The sequence below is a fragment of the Sturnus vulgaris genome, chromosome 3, assembly GCF_052056855.1.
Source record: "Sturnus vulgaris isolate bStuVul1 chromosome 3, bStuVul1.hap1, whole genome shotgun sequence".
Classification (NCBI taxonomy): domain Eukaryota; kingdom Metazoa; phylum Chordata; class Aves; order Passeriformes; family Sturnidae; genus Sturnus; species Sturnus vulgaris.
In genome coordinates, this window is record NC_142245.1 from 24,366,576 (window position 1) to 24,391,335 (window position 24,760).

A 24,760-nucleotide genomic window follows, 5' to 3' on the forward strand; every position below is an offset into this window, starting at 1 on the left:
CCCCACCAATGTTTTTGAATTGTTTTGTCTTGGCTTTAAAAATCTGTTATGTGGTAAAATTGATATATAAAAAAGAGGCTTTAGGATGGCTTGCTAAAGAGAGCTGTATTAACTTCTAATGTGTTTATTGAAGAAGAGAAATCCTACTTTTGAGTAGAGAAGGAAAAATTAAGCAGATTACAATCCAAAATTTTCTAAAGACAAAAGGTCGTAGAAAAGATGTATGATGAGAGTAGAAGGAAGCCTGGCATGTGTATGAACTATAAGTTACAGTTAATCTAACTAACTTTTTGTAACAGAAGGATAATAGCTAAATACAGATATGATTAAGTCACTGCAGTTCTCTATTGCAACATGCAATGTGTCTGAGTCCATACTGGCAACTGAGATCGAGATTAAAGTTTTGTTCCTTTTTCAGAATTTTGTCTGTTGGAAGCGGATGCAATATTGGCAATAGCACAGTGCTGTGGAAGAGCACAGACAGCCATTTCTGGTCAGAACTATCTCTGTCATCCCATCACCCTACTTTCAGCCATTTCTCTTCTCTATTTTATATTCCTCAGCACAGAAGCAAATTATTTTGCTGATTTAATTCAAAATTGAATGTACCCTGTGTAGGTTTTGTTGAAGGAGTTTAAAATAGCCATCCACGTCTTCTGCTCTGAATTTTCCCATTCAGAACTGTAACCTGAATTTTTATACAAGTCTTTTATAGTCGTACATGCCAGTTACTTCAAGGTCTCACTGTGTCTTACTTATTTTTTTCTTACGTATGTGACAGTGGGCAGACATGCATTTAAACTGTAGGGATACAGCTGTAAAGATTTAAAAATGCTATTAACTCACATGGCTAGACTGATACTGTATATCCAATATATATACAGTATTTCTGTTTATAGTGATGTAGGGCACTTTACATCATCAGAAATAAGCTGTACTGTTTCACAATTTTACAGTGATGGGAATGCACTTACAGTAGAAGACATCCTCCTTTACATTTCTGTGCCACTGTTTTTGTTTGGTGGCCCCAAAATACTTGAGGAGGTGGGAGCTGCACTGAAAAACCAAAAGCAGAAAATACAGTGAAGTTACTGTACAGCTGCAGTGAGATAGGGAACTGCAAGGAACCCCTATAAAGCAGGTTAACAAAATTAATAGTACAGGGAGACCAATTTGCTCTATAGCTGTGAAAGTTTTGCCTGCAGCAGCTGAAGGGCAGCAGATGACAAATCCAGGCATATGTAAACACGTGAAGTCTTTCTGATGGACCAATTTTACTTCTAGAGAAAAAGAAACTGTCTCCATCACATTCAAATGGCCTGTGGATCTCCAAATTAGTGTGGAAGTTGGGAAATTAAACAGGGGATCCCCAGAGCAATCTCCTGTAGTGCTCCTGATGCAAGCTTAGGTCTGTGAGACTAAATTCTCAGACTTTTGGGTCTGTTCTGCTGAGAAAAGAGGTAATGATGAAAATTAAGCATGAGATTTTTTTCAGAGGTGAAAAAGAAGAGACCTTCTTTTGGGTCACTAAAGTGTGGAATTTTCCTATAAAATTCTCCAAAATTTTCTTCTAGCAGTGGGTAGTACAAGCTGGTCCTCCCGTATCTGAGAGCTCCCTGGGAACCCACCAATAATGACTGGATAACCTAGGGACCAGAAGGCTCATCTTTTAAGTCTGCAGTACCTACCACATTGCCAGCTTACTAGAAAAGCTTGAAGAAATATGGGGAAGGAAAAGAGGTTTCTTAAATTAACTTTTGGTTTAGTTGATGTGCTGGTCTGCAGAATCCATTTCACTTTATTCCAAAATTCTAACAACAACAAGGCATATATTTGTGTTTTGCTGGGTTTATATTTTACAGCTTATGCGTCTTCTTACCATGCCAACCCATCCTCTAAACCCCTTTGAGAGGGCAAGTACAGTTCCATGGATTTTTGAGTCCCAAGCCAGTTGAATAATCTAGCAGCTAGCAATAGCTGAAGATTGAGGCACTGATAATTCCTCTGCAGCCCAGACAGGGGCAAAGGAGCTAATTATACTGTGATTGTCTATCAGTTGAGGAAATCCCCAGATGAGGAGTTGTGGGTGTGTTTCGCTTTTCATGCACTGCTTGAGTGATGCGCTGGGAAGAAAGGAGGGCAAAAAAATAAATTCAGCCCTAATTACTCATACTGAACTTGTGGCCTTCTTAAACTAAGCTCAACTAAAAAAAAAACCAGGGTTGAGAGAGACTTCTTCCAGACTTGTTTTAAGACTGCGCCATTAGAGGCCGTTCTCGCTGAAGTGTCTGCCAAAACCCTCTTGAGTCTGTGTTTAAGGAGCAGTCCTGCGTGGAGGTCCTTCCCTGGTGGTGTGCCAGTGTTTTTCCCTTCCTATTAGAATACTATCTGAAGATCTTGGACCTGTTCCACACTTCAACTCCAAGCATCTTTATTGTCCTTGCAATATGATAGGCCAGAAACTTTTACTGTCTGGCCTTTTGTAAGTCTTGTTTCACAATACGGGTAATATAGATTTCTGTTTCCCATTTCCACTTCTGTAATATTTGTTCTATACAATTGTATGTCTTGGGGTTCATTTCTGCAGCTCCTGCCTACCTTTCATGCAGTTTTTCTTCTTATCTTCAATTGCTATCTATACTCTCAATCATCTCATCTCATCTCATCTCTCTTTATTAGTAATAGATCCAGTCAGTTCTTATGTTTGCATACACTCTAGGATGGTAATGTTTTGTCTTGCCAGCAGACAGAGATTTTAAAGTTGTGATAACCTATATGCTTGTCTGAGGGATGTGAAAATAGTGTTATGAATGTTGTTTATGAAAACTGGGGTTTGCAACCTTCAGTTATTTTCACATACTGTAGCTGACTGTCCTCAAAGAAGGGACAAGCAGAACAGACAGCACGGCAAGCCCATCGTTCACATCTGATCCTAACTAACCGACCAGGAAAATCCTCAGCATTTTCCCTCAGTTACCTCTATGTAGATACCACTTTGAGGATAGTTTTATTTAAATCATTCTACACTTTCTTTGCTCTATTTTAAACTCTGATTATACCTTATTTCCTCTTCCTAATGTTGTCTTCTACTGACCTTGCACTATGCACAAACATTCTTCATAGGGAAATTAGTGAGCTATTTGTTGTTAATTTTTTATGTCTTAGTTTTTGTGCCCAGTACATAATGATCCACTTACATCTCAACTTGCATGCTGTAACCTCCACTTTTGACTTCTCTTTCCTGCCAACAAAGCAAGTTTATTTTCTAATAACTTAAAGTACCTCCTTTTATTCTTAACTCTCTAAAGATGATTTCCTCCTTCTTTGTTAATCAATTCTCTCTGTTTCCAAGGATCCTCTGCCTAGGACTGTGCCTGTCTCCTGTGCCATGTCATGCTCTGAGATGGAAAGTGACAGGTAGGCGCTCCTGTCCCCCTCCCATTCCTGAGCATTGCAGTAGAAGGATGCCAGCTTGCTCAAAAGGGCTCTTGGCCAGTTTTTGAGAAAGTGTTTTGAAAACTAGTTAGGCAGTTTTCCCACTGTAGACAGGCTCGTGGAAGGACCATTAATTACTCAGTGCAGGCTTAACCATGGGCAGAAAAAGGGGGCTTTTGTGCGATTGTCAAACCCTCACCATTATTTGTACATGTTGGTTTTGTATTTAATAGGATTACATGACTTCTTTGCTCTATATGCCAAAATGGATGGTTCCATTCAGTAATAAAACAAAGCCAATAACCTGAAAGGAACCACGGCTCAAAAGCACAAACTTGACCTCTGAGTGACCTTGACATTTATAGACTAAAAAGAACTTTTCTTTGAACAGACAGAAGTCAGGGAGCCAGCAAGAACCAGGAGAAAATGGTTTTGTTGCTTTCTGATTACATTGTTTAAACCAACATACTACATGGTTTACAATACTTCATTACAATGTATTAGGGCCTGGAGGTGATTTAATGTCTGTTTATAACTGAGACTAATCTTGAAATAAACAAATGAATGTTTGGAAAATGGATGAAGCTGTTCTGCCGGAGACAGCGTTAAATGCATCTCTGAAGAGTAAATCATGGATGTAGAGCACTTAAATGCTTTTTATTTCTACCTTCAGTTGTATTTCAGTAGTTTTATCTAACAAAATTAATCATGGTGCAGTAAAAAATTTCTAATTGGTTAGGACTGCCTAGCAGCCATACATTCTATAACAAATCCACAATTTAAAAACTGTTTAGCCCTTTAAAATCGGGGAAGAAGATAAACTAGAATATGCTGTAGCATTATACTAGGCACCATGGTGATCTAAATTAAATCTGTTACAACCTGTTCTAATTTAAAATTGCTCTGTTGTGTGAATGAAGGGGAAAAGAAGAAGAGTTAGTTCACTTGTTCAAAGCATTTTCATATTCCCAGACAAATCTTTCATCCACCCTGCTTTTGCTTGTGAGCTGCATGTTCCCATTTCCTTTGTGCATCCCTTGCATAACTGCACATAAATGTGGCTTCAGATGGAGTCAAGAACTCTTTCTTCAGCGATTCAGTATCAGTTCTGGTCTCCATCAGCCAAGAACAAGCACTGTCACCGAGTGTCACCATCGGATGCCCAGCTGCTCCCGCCGCTCAGAAGCTCCTCTGCGGCGCTGAGGCACGGACCTTGGTACAGAAGGTTGCTCCAGTTTCTTCTCCCAAAGGATAACTGCAGCAATCATCCTGCCATCCACTTCTGCAGACAACTCCTTGGCCACTTCTGCTTTCTCCCTGTCTTGCTTCTCCTACCACCCAAAGTCCCATCCATGGCCTCCAGCCACTGCCCAGCACATTTCTCTCCTTCTAACATCTAACTCATTCCAAAAATGCCTTGAATTTCCCGAATTATCAGCTACTAAGCAGTTAAAGCTTGATTTGAGGGGGGTGGGGGAGGGAAGCGAACTCGCATGGCTGCTCCAGCCCAGCACCCACCCACACCCTTCCGGCTGCAGGCTGGAGCGAGCGGGAGCTGGGAGCGCAGGCTGGGAGCGGCGGGAGCGGGGCGCTCCTGCACCGCCGTGCCCGCGCCGCCTGCCGACACCTGGCGCCGGCAGCGGGAAGAGCAAGGAGAGCCGGGCTCTTCCCTCACCCCTCGCCGGAGGCTCCGGTGGGAGCCACGACAGCGGGCATGGCTCAGGAGGACTGCTTAACCCGTCTACCTCACCATGTCCTACAGCCGCTGGAGCAGCTTTGAGGCCCCGAGCTCTGGCAGTGCACTTGTTTGCGCCGCAGTGGATGCTAAATGCCGTGACCGCTCTTTGATGGTGCAAGGGTTCTAAAGGTCTGGTCCTACGGCAACGCAGCATCAACAGTTGCACTTCATAGACTTCATAGTGAGTATATTTAGGGGCTGACCCCCCTTCCTGCCACTTGGTTTGCCACGCAAACACAAGTGGCAGAAGTCTCAAGAATATTTAAGTTTGTTCAAATTTGAAAAATAGCCAACCACGTGAAAGAAAGTCCTGCGGAGAGGAAGGTTGCAACATAAGCCTGTATGTTCATTGGCATCAATAAATGGAGGGGAAGGGCGTTAGCTACAGAACAGATTTCAAGTGGTTCTTGCACATTCCTAAGTGTTAAAGCTGACCACCCTGCACCACAAACATAGATTTTCTTGGTACCAACCCACATACCACTTTGTATCCTAAAATCATGGAACGATTCAGTTTGGAAGTCACCTTAAATATCACATAGTTTGAAACCTCTTGCTGTTAGCAGGGACACCTTCCACTAGAGCAGGCTATTCAGAGCTCCATCAAGACTGGCTTTAAACACTTACAGGGATGGAGCATCCACAGCTTCTCTGGGCAGGCTGTTCCAGTGCCTCACTACCCTCACAATAAAGAATTTTTTCCCAATATCTATTCTAAACCTCAGTTTGAAGCTATTCCCCCTTGTCCTGTCACTACATGCTCTTGTGAAAAGTCCCTCCTCATCTTTCTTGTAGGATCCTTACAGGTACTGAAAGGCCAAAATTAGGGCACTCTGAAGCCTTTTCTTGTCCAGGCTGAACAATCCCAATTTTCTCAGTATTTTCTCATAGGACAGGTGCTCCATGCCTCTAAGCATCTTGGTTGCCTCCTCTGGATTCCCTCCAGCAGGTCCATGTCCTTCCTGAGCTGAGGACCCCAGAGCTGGACACAGCACTGCAGGAGGGGTCTCACCAGGGGGGAGCAGAGACAGAATCCCCTTTCCTTGACCAACTGCCCAGGCTCCTTTGGATGCAGCCCAGGACACGTTTGGCTTTCTGGGGTGCCAATGCACATGGCTGGGTCATGTCCAGCTTTTCATCCACCAGCACCCCCAAGTCCTTGGCAGGGCTACTCTTAATCTGTTTATCCCCCAGCCTGTATTAACTGCTATGTCTAAATACACACTAGCAGTGTTCTGAATTTACAGTGAAAACAGATGAGATCAGGCACATTTTTGCATGTGCAGTTTCTTTTTTCTTTTGCGCCCTTGTTAATTTTTCCCCCTGTGCAACTCATTAGAGACTATTATCTTAGCTCCAGTTAAATCTCTTTTAGAGGCTGGTGCTGTAACTTACCAGCTTGAGCTCTAGACTGTTGACACGTTACGCTGCAGAAGGCAGTGAAATTATCATGGACTGAGTTGGCACTGTATTTTTTCTAAGGCACTGCGTGATGAGAATAAATCACGTTGTCCCCTTGACATGATCCACTAATGAAGATGCACATCCTCTTGCCCTGCCTTCTTACTGGATGTAAGTGAGAGCCCTTCCTCTGTCTTTTTTCTTCATTTCCACTGTGGAAGAAGCTTTCTAATTCTGCACATTGGTTTGCTTAGCAATATTGCTGTTGCCTAATGCAATAAAAATCAGTTATGTAACTGCCTTTGCTAGACTTGCAGAGAGCATTCACCAGACGGGAACATGGCCACAGTATCTTTATACTTTCATTATGCTTCCTATGTTCGCTGTTATTATGCAATATTCTCTGCTTTCAGTGTCTTTTTAAAAATAATTTTCCTTGACATCATGTTTAGAATATTATACACCTATAATCTAAGTTCATGCAAAGACAGAGCAGAGAAAAGAAATAAGCTTATTTGGATTTATTGCTAAAAGGGCTGATATTATAGCACTAGTGCCTCCAAGGAACAAAGAATCACCTACAGTTTGTCAGATAGTATTTTTAATACTCTAATTCAGAACCAAATTCCTAAAATAACCTGTGTTTGCAGATTACCGTGTGCTCTTTTGTTCTGAATAATGTCTTGCTTAGTGAACTATGTCTTATCAATTCACCAAGTACTGGGTGTCATTGTTCACCTCATTCACAATTCATCTTTTAATTAACATTATCACAGGAAAATTCTATTTTGGTCAGCATAATTTGTCATTGGAATTGGCAGTACAGAAATAAAAGAATTACCATCTGAATTTATCTGAAGACTATGAAGGAGATGGTGACTACAAACCTACCTCATCTGGCACTGAAAGGGAAGGGAGGGAAACCATGTAAATGATAATGACTTTAAAAATTGTATTTGCTATGTAAAAATCACTACTTTGGTCACTCAGTATCTGCTAAGCAAACAGATTCATCAAAATTACTGTTACTGACCTGAATCCTACATTGAGACACATGCTTTATTTGGTGGAAAGGATTGCTGACTTAGGGAAGATTTAAGAGATACAAATGTCTTTTCAAAGTGATGTTTTTAGATATAGATATGTAATATCAACTTCATGCAGCAAAATGCTGATGATTTGCTTTAATAGTTAAACCTCAAATTAAGTTGCAAGTGCATCATTGTTTGAGTGAACAGACATGGAAGTGCTTTTAAAATGTTTTTTAACTGTACCAGGAAACATTTCACAGTGAATAGAAACATTTCTGAATCCTTTTCACAAGACTCACCTTTCATAATGATTTCCAGAAAACTGTATTAAATAGCTTGTTGTTTTTCTGAGTCTTCTTTATAGACATTTATCCCTGCAGTCTAGATAAGCAGTATTTTTCTATTTACATTCAAATTAATACAGTGATGTCAAATCGACTGCATCTAAGGTACACCAGCAAACCAGCTGCTTAAAAATTCTCTCCAACATCCCTTTACCTTTTGATTTCATCCTTTTCTAGCTGCAAATACAACAGGTCCTGAAGATGATCATGTTCAAGTAGCATTCAGCCAGGATAATAGGAATTATTGTATGCTGAGCGTGCTCTACTGGAGGTCCTTTCTCTTTCAAACCAGCTGGGCTTCAGATTTACTGCTATGGGTGAGTTCTGGGGCATTGAGAAACAGTCTTCCAGTGGGTGCTTCATTAATACCTTCTAAAATAGATTTTAGAAAGGAACCATTAGTCCCCACTGTGACAACATTTCCTCAATTATGCCTATTGTGTTGGTTAAGGATGGGGTAGAGTTAATTGTCTTCCCAGTGGTTGGTATGGGGCAATATTTTGGATGTGTGCTGAACACAGGATTGATAATATGGAGATTTTTTTTGTTATTGCAGAGGGGAGACTTACACAGAGCCAAGGCCTCTTCTGCTTTTTTGTGCTGCCACACTGGTAAGGAAGCGTGGGATGTTGGGAGGAGACACAGGTGACAGGTGACCCCAACTGACCAAAGGGATATTCCAGACCACAGGACATCATGCTCAGGATATTAGGTGGGGGGCAGAAGGAAGAGGGAGGAACTTTTTGAGTGATACTGTTTTCTTTTCCAGATAAATGCATGTGATTGAGCCCTGCTTTCCTGGAGATGGCTGAACAGCTGCCTGCCCTTGGGAAGCAGTGAATTAATTCCTTGGTTTTATTTGTTTGTGAGTGCAGCTTTTGCTTTGCCCATTAAATTCTCTTTATCTCAACCCACAAGTTTTCTGCCTTTTACCCTCCCAATTCTTTCCCCAATCCTACTGGCTCGAGGGTAAGCAAGTAGCTGGATGGCACTTGGTTGCTGTCTGGGGTTAAACCCAGGGCACCTTTTTACATTTTTGTGTTCTTAACGGACACAGCATTTATTAAAAATACTGGACCTCAATTAAGTTAATTGATCTCCAGTCAAAGTACCATTTCGTTTTGGGTTTTTTTCTCTCTCTTTTTTTTTTTTTTTTTTTTTTTAATGGTAGAGGCAAGCAGTGCTTGAACAGACAGACCAGGAGATGAAAGACCAGGAGATGACATCTGCATCTTTCATAACCATGGTCTGTAGCATTCTGTGGGCTGTCTTGTGAGTTGAAAGCATGGTGAGATCCAGAAACATTTCAGCTAGAGCAGAGAAATGCCATGAAGGTTTACTATTAACCCTACTGAAAAGTTAAAATTGTCTAGCTTTCTCTTTTTCAGTTTCTATCTGATAATAGATTTGGTAAGAGTTAGGCTTTTTGGCAGAAGATAAAGGCAGTCTCCTCAACCTTAATTATTACTCCTGAATTTAAATAGTACCTTTGCTTATGAAGTAAATGGCACAGGTTAATGTTATGGAAAATTCTTCCCAAAGTTGTAAAAAGTGATACTCAGGAAGTTGTTATGTTCATATTGAAATAATGACTTTGCCGGCTAATTTCTGTTTGGGTTGCCCACTTTGCTATGTAAAATAACATGCCTTTAACATTACTAAACTCCAGGATTTTTTGAACACTTTCTTCATGCAGCCCAGAAAGGGAAACAAATCATACAGCTCTCCTTCAACCTGTGCTATTTTCCAAAGAAGATTCATGTTCTGTATTGTGTAGGTATGCACAGTGCATGAATGAGAAACAGTGTGGGCTTTACTGATCTTCTAAGGAATCTATAATTATTTTCTGCATTTTAAGAACAATTACTTAAGAAGTGGCAAAGGAGATAAAAATAAATACAGTAAAATATGTAACCTGCATACAGGAAAGGTACATACAAAAGGAAATTATGCTTATTCTTGGGAAACTTGATATGTAAATTATTTATTGAGGGGAGAAAGAGGAGAAGGGAGAGGAAAGGAGATAAAAAAAGGGAAGAAGCAACTATGCATGCTCACTATGACAATGCTTACAAAGTTTTAAGGAATGTAGGCTGTGAAGCAGCTCTCACTCTCAAGGCACAGCTTTGCTGTAACTTAGCACTGTTTGGCAAAGGTGACATTTATAGGTGCCTTCAGCTAGTACTGCAGGCAATTATGACTTGGTCTGCCTTTTCTGCCTGATTATTCCCCTCCCATGCATTGTCTAGATTTGGAAGTGTAAATTCTCCAGAGCAGAGATTTCCTCAGCAGGATTTGCTAGCTTAGGCTCTTGCTGGGTGGGTCATTATCTCAACCATGAAGGCTGACAGGAGCTGGGAGGTAGAAGTATCACTCTGTGCATGACACTTAGGTCCATGCAGAAGTTGCCAGCAAGGAAAGGAAGGTGTGTTTTTAAACCTCAGCATGCTCAGGTGCCCTGTGGCTGCACGCATGGTCAGACACGTCTGCTTGCTTTGGGCCCAGCTGTAATTACAGAGGTGCAAGGCAAGCCCATGGGTACAGCAGTGGTACAACAGGTTTTCAGAAAGGCCTCGTAAGATGTCGAGCCTGTATGTGCTGAAAAGGAGTTCTGGAGGATGATCGTTTGCTGGGTTTGGTGGCCGTGACTTGTTTTTCGAGACGTAGACTGGCATCCCCACTTGAGTGAGCAAGCCACGCCTCAGTTTGGGTGGCCCCCTGGAAGCTGAGCAACAGAATTTATAGCTTCTGCTATTTAGTAACATTTGTCCTAAAGCCACAGTTGTCGCATTCATGTAATTCACCAATTTATTTTCTGTCTGCCCTCGTAGAAGGTTGGAGCCTTCCCTGAAGCCCTCACTGACCACTGGCATCGCTGACAAGGGCATTTCAGCTGAGGGGACACCCAGCTTTGCCAGCCACACTGGAGATGTCCCCAGTCCCAGACACTGAGAGACACTGGTGAACAACAAGCTGGTGGTGCTGGTGTTCAACAAGTTGTCCATGAGTCAGCAATGTCCAAGGTGGCCATCAAAATCCTGGGGTGCATTAGGAGTAGCATTGCCAGCAGGTCAGGGGAGGTGATCCTGCTCTGGTGAGGCCTCATCTGGAGTGCTGTGTTCAGTTCTGGGCTCTTTGGTACAAAAGAGATGGAGCTCCTGCAGCAGGTCCAGTGGAGGGCAATGAGGATGATTGAGAGACTGGGAGATCTTTCCTATGAGGAAAGGCTGAGGGAGCTGGGCCTCTTCAGCCTCAAGAAGAGATGACTGAGACGGGACCTCATCAATGTCTATAAGGATGTGAAGGGAAGAGGATGGAGCTGGGCCCTTCTCAGTGGTGCTGAGCAATAAGACAGAGGCAAGGAGTAGAAACTGAGGCACAGAACTTCCGCTTTTTCCATGAGAAAGAACTTCTTTACAGTGCTGTGACCAAGCGCTGGAACAGATTGCTCAGAGAGGTTGTGGAGTGTCCCTCACTGGAGATACTCATAAACCACCTGGACTAAAACCTATGCCACGTGCTCTGGGATGACCCTGCTTGAGCAGGGAGGTTGGACCAGATGTGGTCCCTTCCAGCGTGACCTATCCCGTGATCCTGGGCTTCCGTGAGCCGAGAAGGGCGGGCGGCCCGCGGAGGCGGCCGGGGGCAGGTCCCGACCGCCGGCCCGGCCCCGCAGGTCCCGGAGCGCCGCGTCTCGGCCGAGCAGCGCCGGGGAAGGACTGCAGCCCCCAGAACGCGGCGCGGCGGGCGGTGACGTGCGGGAGGCGGGGCGGAAGTGTGTGTTCCCCGGGCTGGGCGGCCGCCCGGGCCCCGTTCCGGCTGTCCCGGCCTCGGCCTCGGCGGCGCGGGGCAGGGGGCAGGAGGAGGGAGAAGATGGCGGCGGACCTGGAGGCGGAGGTGCAGGCCATTGACAAGAGCCTGCTGGAGTGCTCCGCCGAGGAGATCGCCGTGGTGAGGCGGCGGGCCCGGCGCGGGGAGGGAGCGGGGGCTCGGAGGCCGCGGGAGGCACCGGCCTGGGGAGCCGGGGCCGGGGCGAGGCCGCTCCGCGGGGCGAGCGAGCTCTCCGGGACGGGCCGTCCCCGCCGGGGCTGGCTCTGAGGGCACCCCCGGCCGGCAGCTCCGTCCCGCTGTGGCCTCAGCGCGCTGTTGTCGCCAGCGTCGCTGTTGCAGCAGCCGAAAGCCATGGCAGCGATCAGCCAGCTTTTCCTGTTGTGCCGGCTGGCGCAGGTGGCTCCCTGGAAGCCGCCTGGACGTGGCCATCCCCTGCCGGGGGCGGCCGGGCATCTCGCCCCTTCCTTAGCTGCTTCCCGAAGTTACGTTCCTCCACCTCTGCTGCCCTTTTGCCTCTCTCACGCCTAGACCTGAGGAGATCCCCCCTTCCCCATTAATGGATGAATGTCCGACCCCAATACGTGTCTAAGTGCCATTACAGGATTCTTCCTTCCTCCCCACTATTTAAGATGCGATTCTGGAAAAGCTTGCAGTAGTTAATCTCAGGATTATTAGAATGGGGTGTTTGTAGAGGAAGTATTAGTAAAATCAGTGTAACATTTGAAGAAATCTGCTTCTGTTTATATACTTTTCCTGCTCTTACAAAGGAGAGGAATGTAATCTCGAGGGTAGAGTCTTTGTTTCTGGCATAAATGTTTGTCCATTTAGACACTTGGGCATTTGGGGAACTGGATGTATTTGTTAAAAGTATTGAGACTGCTCATGTGCATATCTGTAGGATAAAACCTCGAAGAGCTGTATGTCTCTCAATGGAAATTACATTGGCTGCTTTCCAAATGAAAAATAAAAGACTGTTGTAATTCAGATTATCCTCAGATTATGCTTGTGTATCTTCAGTGCAGACAAAGGTATGATTAGATGGGCAAATGTGCACAGTTAGCTATATCCTAGTTAGTTTAGCTCCAGGATTAGTTTTCCTTCTTCTCTGCAGCAACCAAATAATTCCATCAAAAATTTATAAAGTAGTCCAATTGAGCCCAAATTACCTTGTCTGTGTAAATAGATGTTTTTTTTGGATCACACTGTAGGTAAACTCAAGACAATCATGTACCCAGGGGAATGCATTTAGGAATTTGCTGAAGGTGGAAATGCCAACTTAAATGTTGTCAATTCCTTCTCATTTTTATTATGTGTTCACCTGCACAAGCTCCAATTCTGAAATCTGTCACTCAAATCTAGTGTGATTTTTCTTCCTCCTTTGCTGATAGCATTACTTTTCTGATAGCCCAGTATTAACAAAATAAATACCATCCCCAAAGCAGTAGTTGCAGCACTTAAGGCTTCAGTTTCTTGTGGCAACACCTTAATGATAAACTTCCAAAGAAGAAAAATCAAAACAGTAAGTTCTCTTTAACGTAACATGAGCCTACATTGCAAGTATTTTTTTGTGTAGCTAAAAAACCCATAAATTATACCTTTTAGCTTTTGAAACAGAGAAGTGAGTTGTTTTATGGCTTATTAGTATTCTCCATTTTGTTCTCCTGGTATCTCTTACTAAGATGGGAATTTAATAGAAACCCTGATAAACCATTAGGTATTTGCTTATGTAAGGTGTTGTTTGATCGATGCTTTGCACACTTTTTTTTCCCAGGGCAGTTAAAGTTGTTGCAGGAGAGTAAGTGTGAGGAGGGAGGAAGTGAAGAGGAATAGACTTCCCTTTTTTAATAAGAACCTCTCTTGGGAGGGTAGAATATTAGCTTTTCTTGCATGTGATTTCAGGTTAGAAGATAGACAAATAATAATTGGAACCTTGCCTAAATGCAGAATGCTTTCATGAAAGAACAAAGTTTTGCGTAGTTTTTCTGGAGTTCAGTGCTCCCCAGGTAGCGACTTAGAAAGGCAGTGCAACATATGTATACATATGTATATATTTCTATTAACAGTCTCACTTGCACAACAGACCTGTGAGTTGCCTTCCTGGCTGCTCTTAGGGTCACATGTTTCCTTGTCCTAGTAGCCTGGATTTCCTTCTGGTATTATTTCATCCACGATCTAATTTCCAAAACTGTATGCAGTTATGTGTGTAGAACTGGCTCCACAAACAGATGTAGGTGTGATGATGCTCATTGTTGCCACTCCTAAATTTCAGACAACTATTCCCAGAATTTTTGGGATGAGAAAGTCATTTACTCGAGGAACAAGAATTTTCTCTGCCTAGGTATTTGTTTGAGCTTGTAGTGTAGATATGCACTGTGTGTTTTCTAGATAGAAATTAGTAAGGTACTGCTGAATTAGGAGACTGAAGTTAAAGGTATTTTGCTGAAAAAATCCTGCAGTTTAATAACAAGTATATGCTATAGAAAATAATGCAAAAACAAGTTTATTAAATGGAAATCATGGAAGTGATTAAGTCACTGCCACTGTGATTGGGTCAGTTCCTGGCAGTAGTAGCTACTTGGCAAAACTGATGAAAGGAGAGGAAAAGATGAATGAACTGGTGGGAAAAATAAAATTCTTGTTGAAACCTTTACTTGTTAACCTTTTTTTCTGAGGTATTCTCTGAATCCTGGTGGGAATGGTGAGGTTATCTGTAAACTTCTAGATTCTTTGCTGTGGCTTTTTGGCAACCTTTTCCCATGGACTTCCTTGGGAAAAAAATGGGCTTTGACCATCAAAACTAGATGAATATAGAAGGATTTAGCAGATCAATCATGATTCTAAGAAGTCAAAATTAGGACAGGAGAAGTGAAGAAAGCACCCTGACAAATTAGGTTTTTTTTAAATACCAAGTTCTACTTTAGAAAAACGTATCTAATAAATGAAACTACTTCAATATATTAAAAAATGGCAAAAATACAGCCAGTCTGCACAGATGCTCAGCTGACTCTTAATGTCTGTATCCCGAGGAACTTACTACAACTGTGTTATCTCAAACATAAGTTCTTTCGAGTAAGTTATAAATAATTCAGAGTAAATCAAGCTCTAACATTTGAACACTAAACCCATTTATTTTGGCATAATTAATTTTGTGTTTTCATGACAGTTTTAGGTTGATTCTGAACTCTTTTTTTGGAAGTTGCCAGGGGGTATCTGGTTGTCACATTTACAATGAGAAATGGCATGCTGAGGCTGTTTATGTAACACAGGATTTAATCAGTGGACACTTGCAGTATCTGCTTGCTCCCGTTTGTTCATTATAAAAACCTTGCAGTCTTAACTTACAGTTTAAACCTCTCTAAATTTGTTATCCACAAGGCAGAAATAAAACAAATGCTGTCCCAGAATATTTTTTTATTCTGTGGGTATATACCAGGGAGAAAAAAATCCTAGGAGAAGCTGTGGGTTTTTAAGTGGCTTAGGGCAGTAGTTTGAAGCCTTTTAAAAACTGCCAACATTGTTTTTTACAATTGATTGACTAAGAGAATTGTAGTGAGTTGACGTTGGCTGGATGCCAGGTACCCACCAAAGCTGCTCTCTCACTCCCCTCCTCAGCTGGAGAGGGGAGAAAATACAACAGAAGGCTTGTGGTGGAGATAAGGAGCAGGAGAGGGCATTCAGCAATTACTGTCATGGACAAAACAGACTCCAGTAGGGGAAGAAATTATTTCGTTTCTCACCATTCAAATCAGAGTAGGGTAATGAGAGACGGAACCAAATCTTAAAAACACCTTCCCCCCGTCCTTCTCATATTCCCTGGCTCAAGTTCATTCATGTTTTCCCTACCTCCTCCCGTGAGCAGTAGAGGTGGATGCAGGATGGGATTTGTGGCCAGTTCCTCACATGTTGTCTCTGCACTCCTTCCTCCTCAAGGGGAGGGCTCCTCACATCCTTCCTCTGCTCCAGCGTGGGTTCCCTCCCACAGGAGACGTCCTCCGTGAACTTTTCCAGTGTCAGTGCTTCCCACGGGCTACAGTTCTTCATGAACTGCTCCAGCCTGGGTCTCTCACAGGGAGTGCAATCCTTCAGGAACAGGCTGCTGCCGTGAGGGTGTCCCATGGTGTCACCAGTGCTGCCAGCAAGCCTGCTCCAGCATGGGCTCCTCTCTCCATGGGGGCCTGCCAGGAGCCTCTTCCATCGTGGTCTTCCCATGGAGTCACAGCCTCTGGGGGGCATCCAGCTGCTCTGGCATGGGATCGCTCATGGGCTGCAGGTAGATCCCTGTTCCCCTCTGGACCTCCGTGGGCTGCAGGGGGATCTCTGCTCTGGTGTCTGGAGCACCTTCTGCCCCTCCTTCTGCACTGATTTTGGGGTCTGCAGGGCTGTTTTCTCCTGTATTCTTACTCACGTCTCCCAGCTGCTATTGTTCTCTTTTTGTCCCCTTAAATATGCTATTCCTCATTAAATCTGTTATCCCAGATGTGCTACTGCTGACTCCAATGGGCTCAGCCTGGCCAGCTGTGGGTCCATCTTGGAGCCATCTGGTGTTGGCTCTCTTGGACATGGAGAAGTTTCTGGCAGCTTTTATAGAAGCCAGCCTGTAGTCCCCTTGCTACCAAAACCTTGCCTCACAAACCCAGTGGAAGAATTAATGGATCTAACATTGCACTTGAAATAGTAATTCAAATGAGTTATTTTGGTTGCAGAAGAAACCAAAACTCCCTCATTTTCACAGGTGATTTGTTGAAATTAAATGAGAAAGGGACTGTTACCTAATGCTGTGTTTGCTTTTCTCCATGTACTTTTTGTCTCTGTTCCTTGCCAACTCTAGGCTCCCGCTGATCCTCTGTGTCCCAAGCTGGCAGCATCTGCACTCCAGAGAAATGTGACCAATGTAGTCTAGGCCATGTCCTAAAAATCACTGCCAACATTTTACTGGTCATTCATCCTGGAAAATTTTAGTGATTTTTTTCTCTTTAATCTTCTGTATGTCACAAGGATAAAATGTGTGAGCAGGGAAACAAATGATTCGTTTCCTGACGTCTGTCTTTTGTGATCATTTAGATTTAACTCTTAGAAGGATGCATGGTTTTCTAGTTTTGCAATGGCATTTTAGATATTTCACTTAGAAATAAAATAACTTAAATGACTAGAACTATGTTTGGTGTGTTTATTAATGAAGAATTTGTGTTCTCATTTCTTCTAATATAAAAGAAATGGCTGCAAGCAAATGACCTTCAGAAAGAGGTATACCAGCATCTGGCCTATTATGTACCAAAAATTTACTGCAGGGGTCCCAACCCTGCCCCTCAGAGAGAAGACATGCTGGCACAACACGTTTTGCTGGGACCAATGGAATGGTATCTCTGTGGTGAAGATCCTGCATTTGGTTTTCCAAAGCTTGAGCAAGCAAACAAACCTTCCCATCTCTGTGGCCGTGTCTTTAAAGTGGGAGAGCCTACGTATTCCTGCAGGTAGTTCAACTTAACATTGTGAAGTATTTATGATTTGTGAAGTCATGGAACATTTTGCAATAAGAATGTACTGTCTTAATGAAAAATTAATAGCCAAAATGTATTTTTAAAGTAACCTTGCAGTCTTTCATGACAGGTGGGATCAGGGGAAAATTAACACACTACAGGTGTATAAACGGAAAAATATTAATTAGTATAATATAGAATGTTTTCTGTACAAAAGAAATACAAGATTAAGAAAACATTTGGAGGGACCTTTCAGGGTGATTTAAGGGCATTAATCAGAAGTAAGTGGGCAAGTGTATGTGTGTGTATTTTGGATATTTAATATCACCTGTTAGTGTTGATCCTGTACTTTAGACCTCTTTCCATGACCTGCTTAACCAATCTATCAGATGCTTAAAACAAGCGTATCAACTCCTTCCCTACCTCTATCTCTAGATCTCTAAAAATACTTTTACTTGAAAGAGAACAGGCCAATTACAGGTATTTAAAAGAATATTCAGTTTTAAGACATTGTATTACTAACTGTAGGTTCATTTTCATCTTCTATTTTCTGAGCTGTTCGTAGTTTAAGTTTTATTTGTGTCAACAAATTCCTTCTTTGTGTGGTGTCTACCACTCACTGGGACACTTGAACACTTGGTAAGGTGACATGGGGACAGAATGTCTCTCTAATTTCAAGCGTTTATTTGTCTGGGTTTCCATCCCCTTCATTTACAAGGAGAGAATGATAGTGGAAGAATTTTTCTTTCTAGTGCTCTCCTCTTCTAGAAACGTAATATCCTACTAGCCTTTGGGTTTGGAAATGCTTTGAGACCTCTTTATAATGAGAGGGATAAGATTAAACTGGTGAGTACTTTAGATACATGTTGAGTTGTTGGTCTTGGAAAAGAAAATTACAGACAACGTTTTCCTTGCTCCATATGAACAGTGTTTAATCATTAATATACTGTTATGTGTTAATTTTCTTTAACTTATGGCTGGTAATGAAGAATAGTGAGAGTTTAATTTAAGCTTTTGTGGAATACAGCAAAGAATTATTTTCCAAGTCCACATTAAAAGCAGTGGATTTTCTGTGCAGTTGTGCAGCTTACAGGTTTGCTTCTGCTTTAGGTGTAGGCACAATTACTTGTCTGAGAAATTGCTTGACAAATGGTACTGAATTTGTAAGTACACTGCCATGAGTTTAGAGCTGTGAAGAATCAACATTCAGTATTATAGAACTGATCTACCAAATCCTGCAGGCACGTTGTTGCATTAAGTGGTGGTTTGTTTGGTTTTGTTTTTTTAATCTAAAAAAAAATAATGCATTGACATAAACTATTCTAAAAAAGAAGAGCTTTGTATAATTTTGCTTTGATATTTTCACCTTTAGAGGCTCCTCTGTAGAAAACACATGTGCATAGTAAAAGTCATGGTTGCCTGATGATCTTTCCATCATTTATTTTGATTAAATGAAATTAAGAGAATTATTGATAATGATTTCATGTGATCTCTAGTGTTTTCTATTAAACAAAATAAGTTGTTTCTCTGAATTCTGGTTTTAATAATAATCATCATAAGGCAAACATTCTCTTGCTATTTATTTTTACATTGCAAAGCCCAGCTGCCTCAATCTTGAGGTGACTTGAAGTCAGTTGCATTACATGAGTTCATGCATTTTCACTGTTTTTCAGGGAGACAGTTAAATATAATGCAGAATTATCTCATTTGTTTTAGCCCTTTTTGCTAGAAATACTCTTTCTGTCTAATACATGAGTGTTTGTGGACAAAACCTTATAATGGTCTCTGATCTCCTGGTTGAGAAAATTGTGTTCTTGCAGCTCACCAGTGAGCTTGTAGGGCTGAACTTGGAAGCAGAGGTTTGATTTAGTCAGTTGGGTGCGATCTTTCTTCCCAGTGTTCAGTGAAAAATATCTTCTCTGATTGCTGGAAATCATTAATGCTGGTACTCTGTACCTCAGAGAACTTACTTGGGTTTATTCTGGGTTATGTAATTAATCTGTTTACTTGCCTATATACTTGTCTCACCTCTTGAAGGCAATGTCTGTATTACACAGCTAGGCATTCTACCCACACAATATTTTAAAGGTTTATTTTTGTTGTGAGAACAGATTTTTTTCCTATCTCATTTGTTTCCCCTCTTTAAAGCCATCCCTTTCCTCTTTCAGAGTAATATATACATACATTAAAAGGTTTATATTGGTGATATTTGAAAATTACGTGTTGCAAAATGTGTAATTAAAGGCAAAAGCAAGTGTTTAATGCTTTTTTTTTTCCTTTCTCTTGTTGCTATTCTCAGAGACTGCGCAGTTGACCCAACTTGTGTGTTGTGCATGGAATGCTTTCTTGGAAGCATTCACAGAGAGCACCGATACAGGGTTAGTGATCTTGCAGGATAATGACATAGTTCTTAGTGATTTTGTATGTGTGTGAAACAGTTTCAAGTTTAAGAATGTATACAGTATTTCCAAATGCTGAATGAACACAAAGTTCAGAATGTCTGCAGTAATCCTATGTGAACTTGACTGTTTGATCTGAGTGTAACTTCTGGAAGTTAACACTTTAAAATATTGAGCAATGAAATTTTATGTGCAACAGTTAAGCTTACAAATGTGTGTTATTTGTAACACATGCCCTTTAGTGAATTTTACAGGTTTAGTCTTGGATTTTAAATTGTTTTGACTTTTGCATTTAACTGTTTTTAAAAGCTATTAAAAAACCTTTATTAAGAAGCCACTTCTATGTAAAACTTAAACATTAAGCTAAAAAACTAAAACTGTAAATGCTGTTTATTTTAGTAATATGCTATTACTACTAGTACAGATTAGTTTAAAAAACCCTTCAAACAAAGCCAAGAATGCCTTGGTGTGTTTTTAAACTAAGAAGTTAAGTGAAAACTACCAGTGCAGCCTTTCTGTAAATCTGTTTTCAACGATACTGCACTGCTGCTAATGCAAATCTGTTCACTGCATGGTTACAGTGAGCAGTAGGATTCAGGAAAAAAACTTCAAGCACAACTTTTATCAAGAAATTAAATCAAATAAAATATGATAATTTGCTGATATCAGCTTAGTTCTTATACGGAGATTTTTACTTTTAGAGCCTATTGAATTAACAAGTCTAGGCAACTTCCAAAAGTATGCAAATGCTCTTTCAGATGTCCATCTAGTTTTGTTGATAGTGTAAGATGTGCCTTTATGCATAGAGTATATCAAGTATGCCAAAAACAGGTGAAAGAAGAATTCTTCTATGCATCAGTTAATAGTTGTGATTCAAAAAAAGAAGTATTATTACACTTATTAACTTGAGGTGGTCTTTAAAATAAATTTTATTAAAACAATGTAAATATACCATCAAAATTTCCAAATGCTTTTTTTTCTGTGCTTGCATATTTGAAAAATTTAAGTATCTCAATTCCTTTTGTCATAAAGCATGTCTTTTACTTGCTGTCTAATAGTACTATGTGAAATTATTTAGCTTTGTTCAAATTAAAACTCTGAGAATTTGGCATAGTACAGATGCCATGGCAAGTAATAAATTCAGAAAATCTGAAAACTTCAGGTAGGGCAGAATGGAGGTGTTTGAAGGTGTTTCGTTGTTCAGGGTTTTTTCTTTTGACATAGGCACGCTGATGTGGTAAACAAACTTTCAGCTGTCATAAAAGCAGACATGATTCCACTGCTATTCTGTCTAAAGCTATCTGGTGTTGTGATCATGCTTTTGTAGTACTGCTGTGACTACTCATTTCTTAATGTGCATGTATGATATATATGCATATTCACATGAATTGTTATGGTCTTAAATAATTTCAGATGACAACATCAGGTGGAGGAGGTTTCTGTGACTGTGGTGATACAGAAGCTTGGAAGGAAGGTCCTTACTGTCAAAAGCATGAACTTAACACTTCAGAAACTGCAGAAGAAGAGGTAATTATAATTGAGGCATCATGTTTCAAAACATTGTTAACTGTGTATGTATAAATCATTCAGGTGAGGTTATTTTTAGTCTTGTATACTCTGCATGAGAGGCTGTAGGAACTTTAACAGTAATATTTGAACCACAGTGTTAGACAAAAATTAATATTTTAAGAAGTTCTTTGAAATGTTTTCTACTTAAAGCTTCATTTTGTATATTCTTGGTCACCTCTGTGGCTTTAGTTCTGTTTCTTTGTTTTTCTGTATATTCTGAGAGATCAAGGGATTCTGCCACGTGCAAAAAAAAAAAAAAAACCAACAAAAAATCTGTATGTAATCATGTGCACCAAGAAGCCAAATTCAGCTGTCTATGCAACAAATATTCTGATTCTTACCAAAGGGAAGTGCACAGATTTTTAAAAATCAAAATACCTTGCTGTCACAGGAAAGTCATAATGGAGACGTAAGGCAGAGGTCTCTAAAAGGGTTTATTTGGTATGGAGAAGTAAATAGAGAACACATCTTCACCACAGATTCATAGCTTAACAACTTGGACATACTAAATGCAAAAAAGACATGCCACATCTTACAGGAGGAACTCAAGCTGTTGGATTAACCACTGCAAAAACACTATTGTTAAGAGTTTATACATGTTTGAAAGGAAATTTAACATGACGGTGGAGGGAAAAATTACCAATGACCATTTAAAATTGTGGGTACCATCTTTGGTACGGGAAGTGTTAGTGTCTTATGTTACTGGAGAGTAGACAAGCATTTTGTCCTCTGCTATACTCTTCTCATTTGTTATTACATCTCAGGAATGAGTGTGGATAATTGGGCTTCTGACCTAGGTACTCACATCTGTTCTTACATAGTGTAACTTCTGTGAGGTTTTTTAAAAGGGAAAATCTAAGGCAAGCACTGTAGTAATTTTGCTGATCTGATGGTTAAGTGAAGCAATTGTAATTGTATTTTCAGTGGCAGTGATTTTTCTAAAATCTGTTCTCACTCCAGCCCTAAGACTCTAGCATGGCTGCTGGACTCACCACTTGGTCTATATGCCAATTTACATTAGTCAGCAACCTTAGGAAACTCCTGTTGTGGTATCTTGGGTGGACTCCTACTTCTGTGTCCGAAGTAATCATCACACAGTGAGTGTGCCTGACAGAAAAATCAAGCTTTTGGGCAGGCTTTCTTCCCCATAAACCATGGAGATTGAGATCTCTTATGCAGTGTTGTGTCTGAGGTAGATTAAGGATGGTTTGTTGAGCATTATTGGAGCCTATTTTCTGCCTTGCCCCCAGGTATGTGCCTTTGTTGAAAGTGCTGGGAATGAACGGAGAGCTGCTGCTTTAGGGTTTCTTTGCTTTTGGTGGCTGATAGTTCTTCATACCCTGGATAATTTTTAAATGAAGAAGTGAAAAAAAGGAGAAATGGCAGTTGTTACCACTCTTGTAAAGCTTTCAAATATTCCCCAAGAGTCTTGAGGTATAGGGGATAAACTTTTTGTACAGGTGAATTGCTGACTGTCAAGAGTCTCCTATAGATGATGCAGACTTGAGAAAAGATTATTGTGGCCATTTTTATACAACCTAAGCTGTAGTGAAGCACAGAATTTAGTATTAGGTAATGCTAAACCAGAAATTGGGCCACTGTTAAATATTTTAATTGTCTAACAATTACACATACGTCAAAATATCAAATGATGAATGGAGTCAGTGACCCAGTGTATAGTGAATGTCCAGGTGACCTGTACGCCATGCAGTGTTCCCTTTCCAGGTTTGTAGAAGAGGAACTCACTGTTCTCAAAATTTCGATGTGATAAAAGACAGCTTCCTTAAGAGAAGAGGTTTATAGTGTTTTCTGTTCACCATCCCTGAAATGGACTGGAGAGAAATGGCAGTGGTACCTGCACTGTCTTATTCAGAGTAGCCAGTGGTTCTCATTTGCTGCTCCAAAATTTAGTCTATTTGACTTGGCAGACTTGGGCAGCTCTCCTCTTCCTCCCCCTCCACATTCCCATTCCCCCACCTGCAGCAGCCTCCATTCTGCTCTGGCACAGAGAGCAGGACAAGTTTATAAGGGCTGCTGCAGTTGTCTAATGGAGAGCACACAATGGGCACAAATGGGTGCACAGTCTACAGACTGTAGGGGAGCAGCTCTCTGTGAGCAAGACTGAGACGTGGACAGATCATTGTGAAACACCTATTTACATTTCAGCAGTTAATTATTTATATACCACGGCATATAAGAGACATGCATCATAAATCATGATGCCAGTGTGCTGCATGTTGTATAAGCCTGGATAGATAAGACTTATGCCTTTTAATGCACGCTGCATATAAAATAGGACAAGAGATGCATGGTCGTTTGTATTCTGCAGTTTACTAATATTGATAAGTGGAACAAAAGATACAGGGATTTGTAATTATGATTTTGAAGGCATAGCAGATGAAGCAGATTTTAATACAGCTGAGGTTAGAGGTCTTCCAAAGAACTATCTTAAAAGGTGTGCAGGAGTGGGAACAAGGAGAGTGAGAATGGAAGAATGTGTGAAAATGTAAATGGGTGATCAGAGGCAAGTTAACATTCAGGTACTGAATGTTAGATTAGAGCTTTGGTGACTGTCAGTGTAGAACTGGAAGAAGAAAACAGGATGATTATTGACTCTCTTCCTTTCAACTGAAAAGTCATTTAAAGAAAGACATAATTAAAGATGCTTACATCATTTTTCATAAAGAGAGGTGCAAATCTGACAGTTTGTTTTCAATGTCATTTAATTTCTCATTTGCTATTTATATTTACTTTCCAGGATCCTCTTGTGCACTTACCAGAAGATATGGTAGCAAGAGCTTATAATATTTTTGCCATTACATTTAAATATGCAGTAGATATATTAACATGGGAAAAAGAAAATGAATTGCCTGGACTAGAAATGATGTAAGTATTGTATTTGTCTTCTGGCTTTTAAAAGCTTAGAGATATTCACAGTTGAAAATGCAAGTTCTGATTTTAAGGATCTTTTCTGCCCTTCTTAAAATTGTCAGAAATATTTTGTATACAATAATTATAGTAGATTTATATTTCTCATATTTTTCTTTTGCTCTTGCTTTTACTTTTAACATTGCTTTAAATGACATAAATTCAATCCTTGCTTTGAAGTGAGAAGAGTGACACTTACTACTGCATGCTGTTTAATGATGAAGTCCATACCTATGAACAAGTTATTTATACTCTTCAAAAGGCTGTCAACTGCACACAGAAGGAAGCCATTGGTTTTGCAACAACAGTAGATAGAGATGTAAGTGAATTAATTGTTAGAACTTTTAATTACCTTGACCTAATGTTTGCTTTATGGCTGTACTTACTCTAGTCTGTTTTCCCAAAGCGTGTGGTTAATGTGAGTCTGTGAGTCTTGTGTGTCATACCCTAAAATGCCTTAATGCTAAATACTAAATGTCTCAGTGCCTAAATACTATTTGGCCAGTCCAAACTAATCCTGATACTGAATGTGTTTCAATGTAAATCTATTCTAGTATGTCTTGTAAGTGTAAAGGTGTTTCTCACTCCTCTGTCAAGGTCAGGCAGC

The 24,760-nt window shown here is 40.9% G+C and overlaps 1 protein-coding gene and 1 long non-coding RNA gene across 5 annotated transcripts in view; both read left to right on the forward strand.

Moving 5' to 3' along the window:
• Window positions 1-6,555: 6,555 nt before the first annotated feature.
• LOC148224230 (uncharacterized) lies at window positions 6,556-10,913 on the forward strand. 2 transcript variants are annotated; one of them, XR_015802201.1, is made up of 5 exons: window positions 6,556-6,745; window positions 8,127-8,266; window positions 8,506-8,560; window positions 8,719-8,814; window positions 10,781-10,913. It is a non-coding gene; the product is annotated as an uncharacterized LOC148224230 (long non-coding RNA). The 2 variants fall into 2 exon arrangements; XR_015802200.1 differs by lacking the exon at window positions 10,781-10,913 and having other exon boundaries at window positions 8,719-8,866.
• Window positions 10,914-11,720: 807 nt separating this feature from the next.
• UBR2 (ubiquitin protein ligase E3 component n-recognin 2) overlaps window positions 11,721-24,760 on the forward strand; it is a 55,580-nt gene continuing 42,540 nt past the window's right edge. For all 3 annotated transcript variants that reach the window (XM_014887406.2, XM_014887407.2, XM_088161217.1), the window contains exons 1-6: window positions 11,721-11,900; window positions 16,992-17,251; window positions 19,557-19,635; window positions 21,070-21,183; window positions 23,984-24,111; window positions 24,334-24,472. In XM_014887406.2, coding sequence (XP_014742892.2) covers window positions 11,823-11,900; window positions 16,992-17,251; window positions 19,557-19,635; window positions 21,070-21,183; window positions 23,984-24,111; window positions 24,334-24,472 — 798 coding nt within the window. In that variant the 5' untranslated portion in view covers window positions 11,721-11,822. The remainder of the gene's footprint in view (window positions 11,901-16,991; window positions 17,252-19,556; window positions 19,636-21,069; window positions 21,184-23,983; window positions 24,112-24,333; window positions 24,473-24,760) is intronic.